This window comes from Protopterus annectens, chromosome 11.part0 (assembly GCF_019279795.1).
Source record: "Protopterus annectens isolate FY-2018-M chromosome 11.part0, PAN1.0, whole genome shotgun sequence".
In the NCBI taxonomy this organism is placed as follows: domain Eukaryota; kingdom Metazoa; phylum Chordata; order Ceratodontiformes; family Protopteridae; genus Protopterus; species Protopterus annectens.
In genome coordinates, this window is record NC_056745.1 from 1147763782 (window position 1) to 1147788952 (window position 25171).

General features: G+C 40.0%; 1 protein-coding gene across 1 annotated transcript in view; it reads right to left on the minus strand.

Annotated features, from left to right (window-relative positions):
- CCDC146 (coiled-coil domain containing 146) overlaps window positions 1-25171 on the minus strand; it is a 4019163-nt gene that overhangs the window by 3088360 nt on the left and 905632 nt on the right. The window contains exon 2 of the mRNA XM_044088498.1: window positions 18139-18312. Within this exon, the coding sequence (XP_043944433.1) occupies window positions 18139-18300 (162 nt within the window). The 5' untranslated portion in view covers window positions 18301-18312. The remainder of the gene's footprint in view (window positions 1-18138; window positions 18313-25171) is intronic.

Genomic DNA, 25171 nt, shown 5'->3' on the forward strand with positions numbered 1-25171 from the left:
GGGAAGTGACCATAAGTTGTTCCTTAATGTATGTTGTAATAATCCCCTCCTCCACAGCTTGTGTCAAAAATTGACCAATTTGATGGTGAAATTGTGGAGATGGATCCAGGGGCATATACATGTAATAGTCTTCATCCCGCAATTGTCTCATAGCCTCCTGATTGTAAGCTGCCTCATCTAGAACCACCACCGCTCCCCCCTTGTCAGCTGAAATCACAACCAGATTGACGATTGGCGATTGAGCTATTACATTACCATTTATAATTTTTTTGAATTTACATGCATTTTTGGAAATTTAGTTTGTGTTTTTACACAAACTTAATGCTTTTGGTGGACGAACGAGGGAATCACTAGCTCCCGGTGACTTTCTGTTTCCTGGTTTTGCGCATATTCACGTATGTGCTTCATTTCCGGTTTCCAACTCATCGGCTAAGGCTTTTGGCGGTTCTTGTGCGGTCAAGGAACTGGCGTTTTTTGTATGTACGCCGGTGGCAGCTATTTTTTGACATTTCAAGCATTTAGTGGATATTTTTTTCACTTACAGAGGGTTGTGAATTAATTTTCCATATCGGCATCTTTAACATATTGGCTGCGGTCGCTGGATCCCCTTTTGGTTGCTGGACATTTTCTAGATCTTTAGGTTTGGACATTTACCTATGGGACTTCTTTGGACACTGGTTAGGCATTGTTTTTGATTTTCAACTGTGGTATTTTATCTTTACTATTTGTTTCAATACATGTCATATGGTGTTGTACCTGGTATAGTTTTATACCAGGTTTCTTTAGGCGCACATAATAATATATGTTTTCATTTAGATAGTTATTTATTTATGCTTTTCATACATTCAGGGTCATATTTGGGATGGTGTGTTGATTTTTCGACCTTGTTTTTGGTTCTATGTACATTTATTGGTTTCGTAGGACCTGTATTTGTTATACATATTATTACTGTTTTTGCAGTTGGCTTTTACTGTCCACATCCTTAACCTTATTTTCCTTTTCGATTTTTTATGACACCAATGCCTATTATGTGCACGGTTATCTATATATATTAATTTAACAGGATTTTTGTGTTGGCAGCTATTTGTTATATGGGTGTACTAGGCGGAGTTGGTATCTTGTGATAGATCTTTTGTATACCTTTGGCAGTTGCCTATTTTGTCGTTTTATACCAGACTAATATGATTTTATTAGGACGGGTACAAATACGCAGTTTATAGGTGGATTTCTTATGACAAATAGGACTGCTTATTGTATTTGATATACCCGAGCCACATTTCATTGCTGAAGACATATACACAGTATATAGGTATTTTAACCTGAACTGTTTATTGTATATTGTCTATTTTCAGCATTGTCTCTTGCTTATATTTTTGTCATTATTTTTCTGGTATTTGATCTTTCACATTGTATACCTCTTTGCAGTTGGCTTATTTCTAACAGATATATCACTTCATGTGATAGGGTATTTTTTATAGCTGCCACACATTTATTTCTGTCTTTTATACATATTAGTGTATTATAGATTTGTGCACATTCTGGGTTTTTGGTGTTATTGTTTGAATATGGCATTATCACCGCTCATTAAGGGGATTTCATCTGATTTGGATGATTTGTCCATATTTGGTCTAGGGGCTGGGTCTTCTGGACAGAGTAACAACATGAGTGTTTCGGATGTGAACGTAAAATGTGACATGTTTTTCAACTCACTTAACAAACATATGAGGATGGTCCGTACCAATGTTTGGCACTTGCGCTTGTTTAGGGCATATCAACAAAAAAAGATAACTCCACGTGGTTTGCGAGTGAGAGTGCAACCATTGGTAGCTAATATTGATGAGAAATTGTTGGAAGATTGGGGTCAGGTCCAACAATTGGCCTCATCTAAATTTGTTGATGCCCTAGCTGATTTTTATGAACGCAAGGTCAATATGGGGATACAGGAACTTGAAACAATTTGCATTGAGGCTAGTAATTTTGAAAGTTGTGATTCCTTTTCATCACAGGTTAAAAAACTTAGCACGGATCTATCTAAACTAGAATCTACTTTAAAAGAGAGAAAACTTAAGAAATTCTTTAGAGATGTAAGTGATTATGAAAAGGGAAAACCATTTGATACCTCTAAAAATGTGTCATTCAGATTACCTCTGGATAGTTCTAATAATAAGAGATTTTCCACTCCCAAAAGAAAGAGACCGAAATCTATTCTTAAGAAAAGTGTGTCTTCTTCTAGTGGTACTTCTGGGAATGACACTTCCTCTACTACTGAAGGTGATTCTGAAGCTTACTCCAGTGATAGGTTACCGAACGCCAAAAAAATCAATTGTCCGCCCCCTTTGGACATAGATATAGACGGGGGGGGGGCGCAAACATAAGAAAAGACAGACCCACACAGGGTCTTCAGGATCTTTTCAAGATGGTGACCGAACACTGAACAGTTCATGCAATGTACATAATATTTCTTCGGTCGAACTTACCAGCACACAGATTCATTTATTAAATAAGGGACTTAATTTTGTTCCCGGATTTTTTGTTTCTGAATATGCCCTTGCCCAGGATGTGGCGAATTTCTGTCGGATGTTAAATCTTAAGGTGTTTTTTGCTAACAATACCACTGATTCTGCAGGTACATTCAAGTTTAAAAAATCCAGTTTCAATCCCCCTATGGTTCATTTGGTGGGTGTTTTTATGAAAAATGTGCTTAATGATGTGCATTGTCATCTTAAGGATTTTTCTACATTGTATAATAATTTGTCTAAGGATGAGATATCAAGTTTGGAGGAACTTGTTAACAACAAGAATCTGGTTGTGATTTCAGCTGACAAGGGGGGAGCGGTGGTGGTTCTAGATGAGGCAGCTTACAATCAGGAGGCTATGAGACAATTGCGGGATGAAGACTATTACATGTATATGCCCCTGGATCCATCTCCACAATTTCACCATCAAATTGGTCAATTTTTGACACAAGCTGTGGAGGAGGGGATTATTACAACATACATTAAGGAACAACTTATGGTCACTTCCCCTAAAAAACAGTATCTCTATCTTTTGCCGAAGATACATAAACATGCCACCAATCCACCGGGGAGACCCATTGTTTCTGGACATGGGTCTATTACTGAACCCCTTTCTGAATATCTGACTTTTCATCTGAAACCTCTGCTTTCACATATTAGATCAAGAATTCAAGATACAACCCAATTTTTAGACATCATTAATAATACACAACTTGAATCCAGTTGGTTATTATGTACTTTAGATATTACTTCCTTATACACCAATATACCACATTGGGCAGGCCTGCAGGCTTTGGATTATTGGCTCAATAGAATAGGGCTTTACAAACCAGGATTTAACACATTTTTGATTTGTCTTACGGAATACGTGCTTACTAGTAATGTTTTCTATTTTCAAAATCAATGTTTTTGGCAAAAGAAAGGGACGGCCATGGGTGCATCTTTTGCACCCATATATGCTGATCTCTTCATGGCATATATTGAGGAGATCATCATATATGATCCTAATCAGAACATTTACATGTGTGAAATGGACATTTGGCGCCGTTATTTGGATGATTGTTGGTTGGTGTGGAGGGCAGGTGAGGAGTATCTCCGGGAATTTCTTGACTATCTTAACAACAATGTATGGGGCATTGAATTTAAAATGTCTTTCCATAGATTTAAAATATGTTTTCTGGATGTGGAAATTACTAGGAATCCTGACAACACATTGTCCACTTCCATCTTTAGAAAATTTCCTGAGTATAACTCCTTATTACATGCTTCTAGTCTCCACCCACAACATATCATCCAAAACATACCAAATCACAATTCTTAAGAGCCAAGAGGATCTGTTCTAACCAAGCTTCTTATATTAAAACACGTGATGATTTGGCCTGCAGATTTTTAGAGAGGGGCTATCGTCCGGGGATCATTAATCAGGCCAAACAATGGGCTGCTGACTTTAATAGGCCAGATCTACTACGATATAAACATCAGAATAATAACGAGGATATACTGCCTCTACGCCTTGTTACAACTTATGGACGTAATACTCAAGGCTTCATAAATATCATTCAGAGACATTGGAATGTCCTGTTGGCTGAAGACAGATTACATCCCTTTCTTAGGGATAGATGTCTCTTCTCGTTTAGAAAGGGTAGATCTATAGGCTCTAGACTTAGCCATTACAAAAAGCATGTTGGCAATTCTACAGGTAGTCACCAAATCTCTTTGACTGGGGGTCCCATAGTGGGTTGTTTTGCTTGTGGCCATTGTGCACATTGCATGCGGGTCTCCCATACTTCGGAATTTACCAGCAAAAACACCTCTGAGGTCTTTGAAATTAAGATATGGGCCAATTGCAGCACTAAGTGGGTCATTTATTTGGTGACATGTACGTGTCTAGCATTTTATGTGGGACAAACTTCTCGAGCTTTTCGCTTGAGAATATGTGAACATTTAAGTGCCATCAAAAACAAACGTCCTAATAATGCGTTATTCAAACATACTTTAAAGCACACTACTGCTAACTTTAAATTTATGGTCATTGATCACATTAGTGGGATTTGCAAAGACAAAGGCGGTTGGCATGAGCTACTTAATTTTTTGGAAAGAAAATGGATAATTAAGCTGGGAGCTTTGTTTCCACCAGGTCTTAACGACCACTTTTAATGTTTTGTTTAATGGATTTTTATGTTTCCTTTTGATTGGTTATTTGTCTTACACCAGGTGTGCAGATTTATATATAATGAGATGTTCCTTCAATGCATTGTTCTCATTTTTATCTGTATCCACTGAAGAAGGCTCTGTGGAGCCGAAACCGGTTTGGATGTATTGTATTTATACAATCTATATATAACCTTGAGGTTTTGTCCTTCGGGTTTTATTAAATGGTTTTGCCACCTTCTCATCTTGCTGGCTTTCATTTTTTCCTTTGGTTCTTGTTGCCGTGCAAGAGGGCTTCACGTGCATCTGCTTTTTGAATTAAAATCAAGTTCACACATTCTTTCAAAAATGCCAAGTACACTGGAAATAGGAGGGTTGAAAACACTGGACACTCCCAGTGGGTTCAACAATCCGGGTGTATTCCCTAATGATGCTGCCAAGTTTAAATTACGTACATACAACTTAAAGTCTAATATTGTTTTCACAAGGTCGCATCTTTTTTCTGGTATAAAGGTGAGACCACGAGAGAAGAACTCAATTAGGGGAGGCTCAATAGTCAGGACTGTATAGTTATAAATTTTGAAATCACTGTTGGTGGATTGAAATATGATAGGTCCTGTATTCATGCGTGTAATCATCTCCTCCGCTGGTTCGTTCTCCTCTTCCTCTGTGGTTGCCTCCTGTTGTTGGATTTCATATTGGTGTTGTTAGACACTTGTTTGTCCCTGGGAAAATCCTGGTGGTTGTTGTCACCCTTACTCATGTTTTGATCTTGCCTCTCAGAGGTAGTAGTATTATTCCAATCTTTAATACGTTCGCTACAACGAACAGCACCCTGTTCGTCATTACTCCTATTCTCCTCCAAGTTCAAATTATTTGTAGAGGCTTCACCATTTGTTTTAGAAGACCAGACTAAAGGGGGAAGGGGGTAAGCTTTATTGTTAGAATAGTCCGAAATGTCTCTGTCCATCTTACGTTTTTTATGCAGCACTAACTTAGAAATTGATGCATCAATGCTGGAAAAAATTCTCAAATAGTCGTATTTGTATCTTACAAAGTCATTGTCCTGCACCAAGCATCTTTCCAAAATTTCTAAATCTTGTCTTAGGGTAACAATTTCTGCTCCATAAAAATTAATTAAAGATGCCAGAAACTCGAACCCTTGCTTATCAAACAAGTTAAGCAATTCTTTATGATAAGTAGAGTCTCTAAGGAGCCCTGCAGGGTAACGCCATTGTCTTAGACCCTTTGGAACAACTTTATTAGTAATACATTCTTGTAGGTATGCTACTTCCAACTGTACCTTCCTACAGCAAAATAGCTTGCCATCAAACTCATTTAAATTGTCTAAAAATGTAGTCACAGGAGCACCAATATTGGCATTACTTATTTCACCAACATTAGATGAAACAAAAAAATCTTTCTTACACAAGAAGTTAGCCATAGAGGGTAAACAATTATCTTCGGGAATTCTGCTCAGATTTGTCCCTTTTTCACCTCGTTGTAAATTGTTAACATCCTTGCCAGCTCCCAAGCAAGCCACACGAGGCTCAAAACAGTTATCGGATTGCCCAACCATCGTTTTAGCATTATTTCCAGATTGCCCAACCAACGTATTGACATTATTTCCAGATTTTGATGTTGCCTCGTTAGATACATGCCCAGGAGAAGCTCTAGCAACAGAAACCGGAACAGGAAGTCCCACAGTACCATTCAATGTAATACCTTCCCCTCAAATGGACACAGGGTTATTAGTAAAGTTCCTTTGCGTACACAGATCCACTTTCTGTGTTAATGCTTCGACTCTGTTCAGTAGAAGATTGACTAAAACTGTGAGATTACCATCGCCATTCTCATTCTGAGTAGTATCAGTCCTAAAACTTACTCGCTCACTGTCTTGAGAAAATAACGGCAGTTGTGAGTCAGCCCCATCATGCTCGATCTCTCCCACAATGTTGCTTCCACTTGCCATGACACAGACACAAAATCAAAGTATAAAACTGATAAAAAAACACAAAATGCAAGGAAACAGCTTAGATGAAATCCGTACGGGCTTTAATGACAGTAACTGTAAGCGCTTTCGGTTAAGCCAATTGCTCAACCTTCATCAGACAGAAAAACCATGCTCAAGATTTAATTTAAATACAAAAAACACTTAATTACATTATTAGATAATGAGCCATGGAAGGACCTCCCACTACTCAAACTTCAATTCATCCAAAATCAAAAGTCTCTATAAATTCATAGTTTTAGATTTTGTGTAGTACAAGTAATAGAAAACAGACTTAGGGGAGGACCCTGGCAACTGCATCTTGAAGAGCAGGAACTCTTTTGGCAGTTGAGAACAGATGCACACTTTCCACCAGGACTTAATGATGTAGCATCAATTAGACGTATACTTAAACTTAAAGCACTTCGAAGGTAAAAGAACTTAGTTGTATATAGGTAACATTACCTTTATTATTTTTTAAAAAAATTTTAAAGTGCTGTTAAGGTAGTCTATTATTTCCATCCAGTATTGGTTAGGCATAAAGGACAAATAGGGTTAAATATCTATTTATTTATTTAGCGAAAGAGTTTAGTATTTTTATTATTTTTCAATAAGTATTACTTGCTTGAACTCTGTTTAAATATAAGCTTGTTGAACCATTGCTAATCTCATTGTGTAGATATTTTAGTGTGGTAGTAAATACATTTAAAATTTAAAATTTATTAATAACACTTCTTCAAATTTTAAAGGCATCAATATTTTATTTTATTGTATGTATAGTATTTTTAATATGAATTTATAGAGACTTTTGATTTTGGATGAATTGAAGTTTGAGTAGTGGGAGGTCCTTCCATGGCTCATTATCTAATAATGTAATTAAGTGTTTTTTGTATTTAAATTAAATCTTGAGCATGGTTTTTCTGTCTGATGAAGGTTGAGCAATTGGCTTAACCGAAAGCGCTTACAGTTACTGTCATTAAAGCCCGTGCGGATTTCTTCTAAGCTGTTTCCTTGCATTTTGTGTTTTTTATCAGTTTTATACTTTGATTTTGTGTCTTTAGGAAAGTAACTCACACAAATATTGTAAAACTAGAGAAACACTGGCCATGAATGGGTGCTGCTTATTTTTTTGGCAACGACTAGAATACCTTTTCCATCTTCTAACATATAATTTTCTAGTAGCAGGCTTTCTTGCCTCAATTAACACCTGCTGCACATCCTCAGAAAAAAGATGCTTAAAGGCTATTAAAAATATATCATCCAGGCAGTTAGTTGTAGTTGTTTGGGGTTGTAATGTATCAAACATCCCAATCTTATGTGAGTAAATCCAGTCTATGAGGAAGCGTGTGCTAATAGCCTCTGGCCATTTCCAAACAAGAGAGAATCACCATTGCCTGGGCCAGAAGGAAGTCATCATAATGAATCTTCAGAATGACCTTGGATATTAGAGAAAAGGGTGGAAAAGCATACTGGAACATTCTTGTCCAAGGAAATGAGAATGCACCTGTTTTTCAGTCCTTCTTACATGGAGTCCTAGAGCAGAATTTTGCCAAATAATAGTTAAGAGCAGAGGCAAAATAGATCTATTTCAGGTGTTCCTCTATAGCTAGATCAAATCTTTGAAGACCCCCTGATTTAGTTTCCATTCATGGGGGGTCTGTCCTGGTCCTGCTCAACTTGTCTACCACACAGTGTTGCTCTGGCAATAAGTAAGATGCCTGAACAGTGAGTTTCAGCTCTCAACAGTACCAAGCATCCAGTAGTCAGAACCATCGCCCACTACATAATTTGCATAACATGCTATTCACACACAACTGAGTGGGGTTTTTTTTGTTCCTTCTTTCACTTGCTTTGGATTTCAACTTTCAGATGTCCAGTCAGCTGATATGTAGATCAGCAGCTGCAAATAATTCAGGGAAACCAATGTATCAATAGATGAGAGCTATAATTTTCCAGCATAGAATTAAATGCCTACCTTAACTGCAGTCAAAACCCATGCTATGTCCATATCCTTCTTGGATCTCCATTTCTATACCTCTCAACTTGCTGACATGAAAAATCTAGACAGTGGCTCTTGGAATGTAGGTATACTCAGCCAAAAATCTGGACAATGAATTAGTTTAGAATCTGCATACTTAATAGCATAACTCCTCCTGCTTCAATAGGATTGGAGGATACCACCACTCAGAAACACAAATTTAAAAAAGTGAGAATGACAAAAATGCAAAATATAAGTATATTTTACTGTGAAACATAACAATATGTCATTACTGGAGAGAAAGGGAAGTAGGTGGATGCTAAAAGGAGGGGTGGGGCAAGAATATCTCAAATTAGATAAGTTCAAAATTCTGTACTTTCCAAGAAATACCATGCAGCTACTAAATATACCAGTGCAATAACAGCCAGGAAGCCATACTAATTCATCACGGTCTGTTATCATGTTGTGTAATTCTACCCATGTCATTTAATATTCCAGGTTATCACTGAAAACAGGCACTTGTGTCTTATGGCCATCATAACAAGCTAAACGTGGCACAAATCTTACTGTTACGCAAGCAGTAAAATTGAAGTTCATTGCATAAATACCAGCTGATTCAGTTGCACTACAAATAAAATGTATTCTCATTTATATTTTCAGTCCCATGTGAGTTCAACATAAACACATACATGCATGTGTGTCTGCACATAGACACACACACATACACCCCCCCTGCGCGCGCGCGTGCGCACACACACACACACACACACACACACACACACACACACGCACACATGCGTACATGTACAAGCTGGGGTTTCAGATTTTCTTGTGGACTCATTGGTAGATATTAAGGCTGTTGCATCTCAGTCACATCCAGCACTGTGCTAAGCAACGTGAGGGTGTGATCCACTCAAAGTGGATAGGGGAGGTAAAATTGAGTTAAAAAGTTAATTTCTGCTATTGAAGCCCCAAGCAACCTGACACTTTGAGGAGCAAGCCCAGCTGTTCCACTCCTTTATGACTGCCAATAAAGTAATAGAATGGGTGTTGGGGCTGATAGAATGACAAGTTTGTGATACATGTAACATCCAAAAACCAAGTCAAAACCTCAGTGGTAGAATTAAACATGCAGTGTAAAATGGGCAGAAGAAAAAAATATCATAGGACAGCCTTTGTGAGTAGCTCAGTCCTCAGTGGGATGGAAATGGAAAATAATGTGGCAGTTATAGGAGTATATAGGCAGGTATTAGAAAGGTATCTCAAACCACTAAAAACAGAATTGTGAATACACTCCAGTTAACTGTGATTTGTCAGGTTTTAGTAAAAAACTTGGAAAAAAATGTAATTATATCCTAAATGTAGACATAGGTTAAGCTTTTGACAAGTTAAGCCACAACATTCTCTTAGATAAAATCTTGCTTTCTAGTATTTCATTGCTTTTATTTTATTTTAGTTATTTATTTATTTATGTATTTGATTGATTGCTTGCATATTTTTAACAAGGGTCTGTCATTGCCTGGACAGGATTACATATTCTACATACATTACACCCAAATTAGAAGTTTAGTTACACCAATGATAAAACTTCAAGATTAATATTTCACAAGTTAACGATTAAGCCAAACACATCAGCATTATATGTTTAGATAAAAATAGAAAGTAATGTTTAGTATGAGACACATTAGTAGTTTATATTAGATAAATAGTACTGGGAAAGCAGCTATTCAAAGGTACATTAAAATCAAACAAACATTTAATTACAGTAATAATAAAATGTTGTGACTAAGAGTTAAGAAGTTAACAACTAAAACAAGTACACAATTACAATGTGTTAAGCAACTAGTTATATGAAATGCTCTATCATGCTGGCTAGTGATGGGCTTACATGTACTATTGTGTGGAAATTAAAGCAGTGACTGATAGGGTTCTCATATATCCCTGTGTATTTAAACATGGCAGTGGGTTAGGGGATAAGGAGATGGAGAAAGTGGAGTAAAATTGGGAGGACAGAAATTATTTTATATCTTAAGGAAATAAAAGTCCCTGTTTGTGACTGACATGAGTGGGTAGACCACCTCATTTACCCAGTTAACAAATTGCAAATAAATAAATTAAAGTGCCGTGCCCTATAAACAACTGACCTGAGCAACCTCAGAACTATCTGAAACGTTGAAGCAAAGTGATGGCAGCAGCAAACTCTTATGCCTTCCCCATTAGTAATTCTGAACACACTCCAGCTAACTGCGATTTGGTATGTATTACTAAAAAAACGACGCAAAGCCACAGTCCTACAGAGGAATGCTTTAATAATTTTCACAAGACAACTTAGGGCAGCTGAAGCAACATCAGCTTTCTGTTAATTTATGCTTCATTAAGACCTGTTCTGGGTCAATTCCTATCTCTTTCAGTTTCCCTGCTTTAATACCTGCATTTGCACGGTTTTGCGCCAGTATACAACTCCACACAGCTCCTCGTGGTGTCCTGCAGAGTGATACAGGCAACAGAGAGACCCAAGAGAGATTTTTCCAGATTTAAGTATTTTTTTCTCTGTTATTTTGCTCTGACTGCCTTTTCCCGCCTAAAAAGCGAATTTCTAACTGAGCTGTGCTTTAAAAAGTTTAAATAGCATTTGCCTTCTGCTTTTTACAGTTTTTGCACTTGTTTTATATCAATTTAAGTCGTTTTTGTATTGTATAACTATTGTAGGCTACACACTAAAGTGCGCTAGCCTATTTATAGCATTTACAGTGTTTTCTGTGTGTTTTTCTGCTGTTTCCTGAAAAAAACAAAAAATATTCTCTTTTCCCGCCTTTGCTGAACTAGATTAGTCCAGATTTCAGGTTTTCCTGAATTCTGGACTGTGGAATAGTTTCCTGTGTTGCCCATATCCTTACTTGGATAGGAGGAAGCTTCTCTGTTCACCAGTGAGAGTGGGGAGCTTTGAGCAGCCTATCTGTCCCTGGAGGAGTGTTCTCAGCCCTGAAACTAGTAGCTTATTGGCCATTTTGGGTCAATTCCTATCTCTTTCAGTTTCCCTGCTTTAAAACCTGTATTTGCGCGGTTTTGCACGATTTTGTGCATAGCACAGCATCGGGCAGTGCCGCTTAAATGGGTTTAAACTATTCCGGCTCCACAAAGTCTGCTCTTCACTTTTTTCCCTTAGAACTGTTCTAAATCTCAAAGTAAGCACTCTATTTTCATTCTAAATCCCTGCACTTGCTCGTATAAGTAATCTTATAAGTAAGCACTAATAAACTAAAGCACTACACCCTCTTATATTCCCTTTAAGTAATTGGCTCCCTATTGGTCCTTTTTGATCAGTCAAAACGTAGTTCCTTATACTATTCTGGCATGTCCAAAAGCCAGTTTCGGGTTTACTCTCCATTACAGCTGGTGAATCTGGGAATCTTGAGGCAATGTTACAACTGCCTTATGTACACAGACCACCCTCTCCTCCTCCCAACAAGCTCAAATATATGTGAGAGATGCAACTATATAGCCAAACTGGAGGCTGTGCTCTCTCAACCCAGTACTGATGCAGTCAGTCAGAAGGAGGAGGTAACCACACACACCACAAATTCAGTCTCACATAGACCTATCGCAACAGCAAACCAAACACATAAACACACAAAAACATACTCGGAGGCTCTAAATAAAAATCTGCCCAAGCAGCAGAGACCTCCAAAGCAGACATCCAAGCAACCGCTACCCCACAACAATACCCACATATCACATAGTTCACAAAGTCAGTGTGCCACACAGTCACAGCCCTTAAGGCTAAACACACCTAATACACTTGTAATAGGTGACTCTATTGTCAGACACACTGATGTCCCACTCATCAGGCTGAACAAGGAGAAGGTCACTGTAAGCTGCCTGTCGGGTGCCAGGATCTGCCACATAACACAAGCACTCAGGTCACTCCAAAGCAAGTACAAATATGACTCTGTCATTGTCCATGCTGTGTGAATGACCTGAGACGTACCTCCCTGGACTACATGAAAAGAGACATAGAGGAGCTCTCTGATCATGTAGCCCAGGCCGGTATGACCCTGACCTTGAGTAGCATCTTACCCTCACCAAGAATGATGCCACAGTATAAAGCCAAAATTATCAATTTTAACAATTGGCTAAAGTATTGGTGTTATTCAAAGGGGATCCAGTGTCTGTCAGCCTGGGATGACATGCTCGACAAGTCACATTGCTTCACTAGGGACGGCTTACACCTGTCACCCCTGGGCTTTCGAATACTGGCTAAGGCTCTTGCCACCGCCATAGTGCCTTTTTTAGGCAAGGCTCAAAAGACAAACCCACCTCCATAGACAACACAAGGAAAAATAAACTATGGGTAATGCTGCTCAACGCCAGAAGTCTAAACCTCAAGATGCACGCACTTGAGGTTCTCCTCAGTATGGAGAATATCGATATCTGTGCAGTAACAGAAACCTGGCTCAAGGCTCCCGAGAGCACCCCAGCACTACCAGGTTATACCTCATACCATGCTTTTCAGCCCCAAAACTCAGACCGAACCACAAAAGGAGGGGGAGTATCCATATTCATCAAAGATACTCACACCTCCAGGTTAGTGGCACTGCACGAAGCATCGGAGGCCATCCATGTGCAACTAACAGTGGGCAAAACTGCCTTTCAGTTTGTAGCCTGCTACAGACCACCCTCCCAAACTCAGGAACCCCACTCGACTTTCCAGAGAACACTGGAGAATATGAAGGTCTCTCCTAACACCATTATATGGGTGACTTCAACTACCCAAACATAGACTGGAAGCATTACTCAAGCCCCAACACCCTCGCCCAACGGTTCCTAGAATTTATAAACTCAAATGCTATGGAACAACTGGTCACCACTCCCACAAGAGGGGAAAACATATTGGACCTGATCATCACCAACATGGGGACTCTATGTTCCATACCAGAGGTATACCCCTCATTTGTAAGATCTGACCATAAATTAATCTAACTGGACATCCATATCCCGCCCCCACCCCCAGCCAAGGAAACCACAGTGAAGAACTTCTCAAAACCGAGGTGGAATCCTTCAAAGCCCCTGGGCCAGTGGAAAATATGGCCCAAACCACAGAATCCTTTACAAACGCATTCTATGGACACCTGCAGGAATGCATGGATCGTGCTATCCCAAATAAAACCAAGACTCACTCCTCCAAAGGCAGGAGACCTGTCTGGTGAACCCCAGCCATAAATAAGCTATACAATAGAAGGAGGAAGCTACTACATGATAGAGCAAAATCCCAAAATGGGAATGCATCTCTGATCAGTACTAGCAAGAAACTACGATCCCTCATAAAATCATCTATGGCCAGCTTCGAAAGAAAAATTGCACAAGACGTTAAAGATAATCACAAGGCCTTCTTTAGTTATGTCAGGAACCTGGGTGGCAACTCCCAGATATGCTCTGAGTTAGTGTAAAATGACAAAAACTACACTGAACCCACAGACATTGCCAACATCCTGGCAGACAGGTTCAGTGCAAACCCCCCCCTTCCCCCCTTTCCCCACAAAAGAGCAAATGTCTATCCCAACAGAGTGTAGCCTCCCTGACATCACAGATGCACAGGTGAGGGCTGCCCTCTCCAAAGCAAAAAACTGCATCAATGGGACGGGACGGTGTCCCGGGCTGCGTCTTACATGAGCTCCAAGAAGAACTGAACCCTCACATAAAGTCACTGTTCAATCTCAGCCTTACTACAGGATATGTACCCAAGGAATGGCATACAGCAACAGTGGTCCCACTCCACAAAGGTGGTGCCACAACGGACCCCGGATACTATCACCCTATAAGCCTGACTAGCCTGGTCTGCAAAGCTATGGAGCGTATCATCATGGAACTCATAAACAAAGACATTGGGAATCTCCAAACACTGGATCCTACCCAATTCGGCTTTGTTACGGGCAGATCTTGCCTCTTGAACCTGGTTGACTTCTTTGAAACAGTCACCAAGGCCATAGATGAAGGGAAGGTAGTCCACACAGCCTACCTGGACCTCGCAAAAGCCTTCGACACAATACCCCACTCGGGCATCATAAATAAGCTCACCAGCTTAAATATCAACCTCTATGTCACAAGATGGGTTGCAAACTGGCTCAGGGATAGAACCCACATGGTCAGAATTGCAGGTGCCATGTCAGACTCTAAACCAGTTACAAGTGGCGTCCCACAAGGATCAGTCTTGGGACCTCTCTTGTTCGGTATATATTTCTCTGAGGTACAGGCTAACACGGGAGGACTATGACTGACCAAGTTCGCAGATGACTGCAAACTGGGTGCCATAATCGACTCGCCGACTGACACAAGCATCCTCCAAAAGGGTCTCACAGAGACGGATAACTGGTGCCAGAGCCATGGCCTAAAGCTAAATGCCAAAAAGTGCATAGTCATCCCCTTTGGGAAAAACAAAGTGCCCACAAATTACCACATAGGTGGTAATCCATTAAGTACGGAAGAAGTAATTAGGGATTTGGGGACCCAAGTAGATAGCAATCTCTCCTTTGACAATCACATTGCCAAAGTGGTTAGCAAGACCTTCTATATAGCCCACCTTATCACAAAAGGGTTCACATCTAGATCAAGATAGGTCATTGTGCACCTCTACTCATCACTCATCAGGCCCATAATTGAATACAATGCCCCATTTGGGATGTACCTTACCCGACACCTGCAGCAACTGGAAAGACCCCAAAAGTACCTCACCAAGAGGATCAAGGGACTCAAACAGATGTCCTACACAGTTAGGCTAAAGAAACTCCAGCTATACTCAGTTGCTTACTGCCTACTCAGAGGCGATCTGTGCCTGACATATAAAGCCATGTCCAACCCAAAATTAATGGACATGCTCCACCTCAGGAAATCCAAATCCCTTAGAGCTACACGCTCCAGGGACTTAAACCTCAGCACAGAAATAAATAGGACATGCTGGAGGGACAGATTCATATCCCAGAGGCTCCCCTCACTCTGGAACAAAATCCCAATCCATGTTAGGCAGAGCCCCTCAATGACCCTCTTCAAGAGAAATCTTGATGAGTGGATGGGAGATCGTAGGTTTACCACTGGGATCTCTTCTGTGTCCCTACTAGACAGAGGCACAGTAAACTAACCTTAAAAGGGCTATCTTCTGTGACCTACTATACAGAGGCACAGTCAACTAATCTAAAAGGGTGGCAAAAGCCAAACACACTCTGGCTAGGCTTATAAATGCCCTAGGGCAGATAGCCTAGTATCAACCTATGAACCTATAAGCACAGATTAAACACATGATGGCATGATTTCAATTAAAAAGGTGTCCTAACAAATACTGAATGGCAACTTTGAAAGTCAGATTAAGGTGGGATAAAATCTTGAAGAAGACTAGGAGTTAAATGAAGACTTAGAAATCGGTAAACCCTGACAAGAGGCGGAACACTTGAAACTTAAAAGGTAAGCTTATGGTACTAGAGTACTGCAATGCATGCAGGGAAGTGTAGTCTCTCCACTAGCGAATCATATTTATGCTTTGAGGAAGACTAGAAATTGAATAATGCCTTGCATTTTGCCATCAGCAGTAGCTGCATACATTGACATGAGCAAATCTCATAATAATGAAGTATGAGATAATGTAGCCTGTTTGTTTCTTATAGTACAGAAAACAAGCAATGACAAGACTGGGGTCCCCTGTGAGTGCAGAACCCTATTAAGAAAAATCATTTAATCAGCCTTTAACAGGACCTAATATAAACTTAGATTTAATTCAAATTCTCTAGATGGTAAAATAACAAACAACCAAATCAGAGAATGTACAGCTCACCAAAATAATGGACAAGGGACAGTTTTTTTTCCATATTCAGCCCTCTCCTTCAAGCAAATAGCGTCATAGGTATATACTAGGATAATGAACACCAAGGTTTAGATGTGCAATCCAACCCTATGTATCATGGGTGTTTATCAGGAGGGGGTATAGTAAAGTTACTAGAGAATATGTGTGGGGGTGTATGTTACTTTGGGCATTACTGTCTGCCTCTTATCTGTCAGAGACATGGGGCCCAATCCCATGGTGAAATGAAGACCAAGTATAACCCAGGTCACAGCATGAAGGAAGAAAACACATCCATTTCAACAAAACACAGCATGAAGGCAGAAGATGCACTATTATCAATAAAGGTAATAGTGGACAATCAACTAAAATTTGACCTTCATGTACTTAACTGCATCAAGAAAACCCACCAAAAGACTGGTTTACTCTATAGAAACAAAAGATTCCTCGCACCCAGCTCCAGGATCTCACTAGCCCAAGCTTACCTTCTCCCCAACCTCCTTTATAGCTCTCAAATTTTAACCAACTTACAGTCTTTACTACTTTCCAAACTTGAAACCACCTACAACAAAAGTGCTAGATTTGCAGCCAATCTGCCCTCAAGATCACACCACTGTCATGATCTACAGACACTCAGCTGCCTAGAGTTTCCTAACCAACTCTTATTTACCCAACTTCTCATTATCCATACTATTTTGACTAAGCCCTCCTCTTGCCCTAGCATTTCCTCACTTGTCTCCTCTATAAGCCCCCACAATCCCTCAGAAGCTCTGACCAATTTCTCTTACAAATTTACAAACCTAAAAAATCTATTCGACAGAATCTCTATAGCTACTTCCCTGCTCTTGCATGGAACAAGCTCCCCATGAGCCTTAAAAACATTTCGTACATCCACGAATACAAGAAAACTCTCAAAAGGTCCCTTAATAGCACATGGATTTGTCTCTGTAATCATCCCACATGAATCCATCTCTTTTTCTATCACTATACTCTCTATTCCTCCCTTCCCTACCATCATAACTCACTTAACTGATCTGTATTGTACAATTACCCTCTGAACCCAACGTGTTATGTAAATTCATTCAAATGTTTTTTGTACATTTCTTTGCTATGTTTTTTTTCTTCAATGTTATAATGACTCTTACTGTACTGTACTGTGGTGCTCTATCTACATTTGATTAACTGTTTTATTGTAAACGTTTCACTGTATTCATCTTCAATTTTGTAAATTTTCTTGTTTTCTTGGACTGTGGAGCTTTTCTCCCTGGGCCTCCACTGAAAAAGGGCTTTTGCTCAGATGGACTATCCCAGTTAACACATGTCAAACAACTAACTAAATAAATAAATAAGTAAGTAGCTATCACTGATGTGAAAAGTTATGTCTGAAAATGTGGCAACAGTGATTGACTTTGGATATAATTTCTGTTCTGCAGACCTCGGTTAGATGAGTCATATTATGCAAATATATAAATGTCCAAAAGATGACAGATATCACCTCTTACATCTCCTTGACATTTGACTAGCTGGATGTAATGCATAAATGTATGCAAAATCACTTATAGTTGAACTACATAGTGTGTAAAAGTAAAGCATATAGTTTATGGGTAAATAGTTACTATCCATCCTGCTTTTTTTTCTTTGGATAGTATGCATCTCTAAAATAAAAGAGTTATCTTACCTCATCTAAACACAGAAATGCTGGAGTTTCAGAAATATCTATTACAGGAGTTTCTTCTTCAACATTGAGTCTGGGAGCTACAGCTGATAGAGGTCGTTCTTGCCCTACTTCTTCCTCTGCATCAGAGGAATTTAAACTTTCTCCACTGCCACCACTGCTCATTTTACTTGAAATCTAAAATATCAAAAATGACAATGTTCAATGAACAATTTGACTCCTTAGAGAAAAGGCTTCATCATTAATGAAATTTCTGTTTAACATTTCCAGACAATCATACTACAATGGACTTCTTTAATGGTATATATTTTTAAGAGCAAGCATAAAAAAGAAAAAGAAAATAGTTATTTGACTTACTCAACCAAAACAGTAGTAGTGTAATTATACAAAATGTACCCCCATCTTTCAGCATATCAACCCACACAAGATGTATCTGTATTAAAATTATTTCCTTGATCAGTTGTGCACATACCATCCAGTGTCTGTTTCTTTTCAGTAGATAAACACACTTGATGGGTTTATGTAACTGTTTGCTGCATTTATCAGTTCTACATATCAGGTTCACAGACTGTAAATGAAATGCAATCTCTGAAAAATACTAGACTGGTTTGAATGGTAAGATTACACCAAAGAGGATCAGTTTGACACCATCATATCAAAAGCTGTTTAAAAATGCACAATACTTTATATCAACATTATACATACTAGGCTACCAAATATATTCTAGAGAGAAATTTCAGTACTGTGCACTTTGAACTCTGTGAACAAGAAAGAACATAGAAAGTGCAGTTGTGTAAAATCTTACCATAACGGTAGATGTCCTTATCTTCACTGCTGCAGTATTCATTAAAGGTTCATAGGTAGGTACTAGGCTATCGGCCCGTGGGCCAAAGTAAGCCTAGCCAACAGTGTGTTGGCTTTCACCACCCATGTAGTATTAAATTCCTGCCCCTCTATCGAGCAGAGCCCCAGACATGATCCCAGGGATGAATTTCCTATCACCCATCCACTTATCAAGGTTTTTCTTGAAGAGTGCTAATGATGAGCTCTGCTTGATGTAGATGGGAATTTTGTTCCAGAGCACTGGAACAAGAATCTATCTGATCGTCTTTGGTGTAATCTTACCATTCACACCAGCCTAGTATTTTTCAGAGATTTCATTTCATTTACAGTCTGCGAACCTGATCACTTGGGATCCCCTGCCAATGGCAGCCTGACATCAGGCCAGTATACCAAAGCCTTTGGGTTGATTTAAGGTACGCCACACTTCACATGTCTGCTCCTTGCATAGCGTAGGGCATAAAGGTGATGTCTAGCTGTACCATCCTCAGAAATGAGAGCCCCAGTAGAAACATCAGTCCAAGGAATAGAAAGGTAATCAGTACATACAGAATAAAAATGGACCGGGGGTGAAGGGAAGGAGTGCATACTGCAATAGTGAAAAGAAGGATGTCTACCATTATGGTAAGATTTTACATAAATGTACTATGCCCTTCCATTTCACTGTTGCAGTATTCATTACCCTAGGGAGAGTGTCAAAGCTCAGGAAGAAGAGAGGGGGGGGAAGAAAGGATCAGCAGAGCCCTCTAGGAAGCCATGAAGTATGGCCCTAGCAAAACCTGCTCTAGCTCCGGAAATTCCATCCAATTTGTAGTGCTTAGTAAATGTATGCACAGAAGTCCAGGTAGCTGCCTCAAGAGTAGAGTTAGTATCCTAACCCTTGAAATAAGCACCAGAAGAAACCACAGCTCTAGTAGAATGAGCCTTAACAGAATAATGAAGGCTCTTACCATGAAAGGAATATCAAAAAGAAATAGCTTTAGAGATCCAAGAAGAAATAGTCTGCTTAGACACAACTAATCCTAAGGACATAGATGAAAGGAAACAAAGAGCTGATCAGGATTTTCTAATAGTCTTAATCTTACCCAAATAAAATCTGAATTGTCTATGCACATCCAATGTGTACAGCACCTTCTCACTGGAAAATTGCAGAGAAGGGAAAAAGTTGGACAAATTAATAGATTGATCAAGGGACAACTCATTCACCACCTTGGGCATAAAAGAAGGATTAGTACACAAGGGCACACTGTCCTTATGAAACACCAAAAAAGCAGGAAAAGCCATAAGGGCTTGAAGCTCAGACAACCATCTGGCAGAAGTAAAGGCTAACAAAAGCATTCTTCCAAGAGCAATGTTGCAAGGGAGCTGAAGCTGCAAGCTCAAAAGGAGCCTGGATTAATTATTCCAAAACAAAATTAAGATCCCAGGGAGGAGTAACAGGCTTCATGGGAGGCCTAATATGAAAGACATCTTTAAGAAATTGTTTATCTTCAAATCTAGAAGCTAAAGGAGGAGATAAAGGCAGACACGCAGAGACAGCTGATAAGTGGGCCATAACATAAGAATAAGCCAAAACAGCATTGAGCAATTCACACAGAGAAGAGATAACTAAAGGAACATCCACCGAAAGTGGATCCAGGTTACGAGAAAGACACCAAATCGGAAACCTCTTCCATTTGGATAAGTAGAATTTTCTAATACTGGGTTTTCTGGTCTCCTGCAGGACCCTAAGCACATCCTCAGAAAAAAGTGTCCAACTGGAATCAAAATCTTATCACCCACAGTGTCAGATGAAGAGTGGACAAGTGGGGGCTGATAAGAGATCCCTTGTCTTGTGTGAGCAGGTCCACCATGTAAGGTAACTTGTGATGATTGCCCTTGGCTAAATGCAGAAGAAGAGGGAACTAATGCTGTCTCTGCCAAAAGAGAGTCACTGACAAGAGTTTGGGAGCATCCTGTTGAATTTTTAACTGGACTTTTAGAAGGAGGGGAAGGAGAAGGAAAGCATAATGAAACATCCCCTTCCAAGAAAAAGAATGGGTGTCCACCTTCCAAACCAGAGGACCTTGAGCTCTGGCACAAAAAAGAGGAAGTTGTCTGTTCATAGAAGAGGCAAAAAGATCTATCTAAGGAGTACCCCACTGGTGGACAATGTCCAGAAGCCCATCCCAGTGAAGCATCCATTCATGGGATTGAGTTAAGGACCTGCTCAGAGTGTCTGCCACACTATTTTGAAATGAGGGAATATAAACTGCCTGAAAAGTCACTTGATACTGGATAGCAAATTTCCACACCAGTGGTGCCAACCAGCAAAGAAGATAAGGTCTTGTCCCTTCCTTTTTTTTTTACATACCACATCACTGTGTGGTATTGTCTGTAAACACCTTGAGAGGTCCTGAGACAGCAGAAGAGTTCTCATCTCTTTGACACTGATGTGCTCTTTCTGTTGAATAGGCGACCAAACATCCTGCACCTTTAGGGAGCCAAATTCTGCTCCCCATCCCAAGTATGAAGTGCCTGTGAGCACCTCTTGAGAGGGAAGAGAGGGATGAAAAGGGTGTCCTGGATTTAGAGACAACTGTTGAATCCACCACTGAAGTTTCTTCCTGAGACAAGGTGGAAGAGGAACTAGAAATTTGAGGGGATGCGCATGTTGAAGGCAAACTGACTTCAGAAAACATTGAAACTTTCTCATGTGGAGTTTGGTCAGAGGGAGCATAGGAATGGTAGAGGCCATGAACCCAAGAGTTCTCAGAAATTCCCTTGTTATACAGACCAAAGGAAGAAGAGTTTGAAAAAAGGAAATGAGTGTTAAGGCCTTGGCTGGAGGCAAGGATGCCAGCATAGGGACAGTCTGGATCCGGCATCCCAGAAAAACATGGTCCTGAGAAGGAGTCAGAAAAGACTTCTTCAAGTTTATTTGTAAACCCCAGATTTTGCAGAAGGGAAATAGCAAAATTAAGATTTTGCAACAAGATCTCTGGAGAGGATGACTGAAACAGGAGGTTGTTCAACTAATGAAAGACTTGGATCCCTTGAAGCCTGCAAAAAGCAATCACAGCAGTGAGGCATTTGGTGAATACTCTTGGGGCAGTAGAAAGGCCAAAGGGCAAAGTGGAAACTGAAAATGTCAGGAAGCTGCAATAGTCTAAGCTATATGGATAAATTACCATAGTTTAAACTAAGTAGGAGGAAGAAGGATGAGGGTTCTGGAGTCCCTGGTAAATGGTCCTGGCAAAACCTATCCTAGACCTGGAGAGGAAATCTAGTTTGAACTGCTTTGTAAAGGTATGTATATGGACCAAGTTGCTGCAGAATACTTCTAGAAACAAACCCTTTCCAGAAAGCCACAAATGAAGTCAAGGTCCTGCTAGAATGAGCACTGACCCTGCTTGGAATTGCCTTGTTTTGCTGGGTATAACAAAATGTTATATCACAAAACAACCATTTGGATACAGTCTCCTTTGACACAGATTTTTTTTTTAATTACCTTCATAAGAAATTAACAACTGATCAGAGTTTCTGAAAGATTATGTTCTGCCAAGATAATACCTGAGTTGTCTGTGGACAGCCCAAGTATGACATATCTTTTTTCACTCATTTTCAGTTTCCAGAAAGAAGATAGGGAGATGGATAGCTTGGCTCAGGCTAAACTCAGATACCACTTTAGACATAAAGGAAGGATTAATTCTTAAACAAACCCCATTTTTGTGGAAAACAAGATGAGGTTGACCCACCATAAGAACTTGCAACTCAGATAATCTTCTTGCAGAAGACAGAGCAATTAGCAATATTGTTTTCTATGTTATCAACCTCAATTCAGCCTGATGAGCTGGTTCAAATGGAGCAAGAAGTAATGTTTCTAACACAAACTTAAGATCCTAAAGAATAGCCACCTGCTTTCTAGGAAGCTGGATATGCAACACCCCTTTCAAAAACATATTGACACGAGTCTGCATTGAAAGAGGGAGATCCATGTGGAGACATACTGAAAAGGCAAGGAAATGAACTATAACTGGGGAGTAAGACAGGCCAGTGGATAGTAACACACAAAAAATTTAGAAACAGAGAACAACTAACCCTGAATGGCACCAACTAGAAAACATTTTCTAATATATTACATTTAATAGCAGATTTTCTTGCCTGCTTTAATGCATACTGCATGTCCTCAGAAAAAAGGCACCTAAACTATGTTAAAATCCCATCCTCCAGTCAGTTAGTTTTAGTTGTTTGGGGATGGGAATAATTAATCATAACTTGTCATATGCAAGTAGATCAAGTCTGTGAGGAAACTTGAGGTAATTGGCCCTGGCCATATTCAAAAGAAGGGAGAACCATTATTGCCTGAACCAGGAGGGAGTTATCAAAATTATCTCTGGGGAGTCCTTATGAATACTCAGAATGACCTTGCATATTAGTGCAAAAGAATGGAAAACAATATAAGAGTATTCTTGTTTATGGAAAAGGAAATGCATCTGTTTTCCAGGCCTTCTTGTATGCAGTCATTTAGCAAAATTTTGTTGTTGAGGGGAAGCAAAAAGATGTGTATGAGGTGTTTCCATAGATACATCAATTTCAGGACCGCCTCCCATCCTCTGATTCAATATCTATTCTTGAGGATCTGTCCCAATCCTCCTCAGCTTGACTGATACACAATTTTGCTCTGGAATTATGCAAGATACCTGTAGAGTGAGACTGTGTTTAAAAGCTATATCCTAGGCTACCATGGCTAGTCGGTACAGAGGGTAAGATCTGTTTCCCTTTGCTTGTTTATGTACGGCATCATTGTGGTGTCAACTGTAAACAACAAAAGATGTCTCAGAGACACAGATGATTAAGAGAGTTGAGAGTATTTATAAGTGCCAACATCACTTTTATGTTTATATTTTAGTTTTATCTTTTCTGTTCCAAAGACCCTGCACTTTTATCTCCATAGATACTGCTCCCCCAGCAAAAATCTGAGGTGTCTGTTTGACCAACTGTACCGGTGCTGAGGCAGAGTATGGGAGACCTGGATTCTAAGAAATTTGGTGTTGCCATCAAAAAAACTCCTTTTTCACAAATCCCAAAACTGGAATCTAAAATGTTAGGGGATGTTGATACTGTGACAGCCCTGCACTGGCCCAGTAATCAAGGAGCCTGAATTCTCACCACTATCACCAGTGAGGGACTTGAACACTGGGAGGATGACAAGTACACACACAGTAAAGTGCAATTTCCCTTAAGAGCACACAGAAATCACAATCAGTCTGGGGCTGGTGTCTCCCTCTTTCTCCAGATCCCCAATAAGACTCCCCACTGGCACAGCTATAGAGTTGAGTCCTTAGCCAGGGTACCAAGCTAAGGCCTCCCAGCACTCTCTCTGTCCAACCAGTGCTTCGTGTCCCTGCCCAAGTAGCTGACACATGCACACACACTTTGAGATTTGATTTATACACAAACACACACCTGGGGAAGGCTGGTGCAGGTTTACTAGCTATGCCCCCTTCTGCCCAGACAATAAGGCAGCTAGCACTGCCACCAGAACCCCTACTTACCAGCTACTATAAGGCCCTTCCCAAAGGGTGACCAATTCTACTGTGTAATGTTACTGTTATCCAAATGGTAAGTGTGACCAGAACAAATTTTTTGCCGTAATCTGGATTGGCTAACACAGGGGTCCTCCCAAAGCTCCTTTAAGCTTCTGGAATTCCTCCTCACATGCTGGGGTCCACACTATCTTATCTGGCCTGTTCTTCCTTGTCAGGTTTGTGAGGGGAGCAGCTATGGTACCATAATTGGGACAAACTTTCTGTAGTACCCTGCTGCCCCTAAAGTGCCCTCACCTGCATTTTTGGTAAAAGGTGCAGGCCATGCCTGAATGGCTTCCACTTTGGCAGGTTCTGGGCTGATCTTACCACTCCCCACTCTATGTCCTTGGTAGGAGACCTCTGCCATACCCACCTGACATTTGCCGGGCTTAATGTAGCCTGCTCAGCACCTCCCTGGCATGCTGAAGGTGCTCTTGCCAGGAATGGCTAGATGGCAATATCATCTAGGTAAGCAAGGGCAAAATCTACTGCTCCTGCTAGGATATGATCCATCAGCCTGTGTAAAGTCGCTGGGGCATTTTTCATCCCAAAAGACATCTTTGTGATCTCATACAAGCCAAAAGGAGTCACAAAGGCTGACCTATTTCTAACACTGGGAGTCAAGG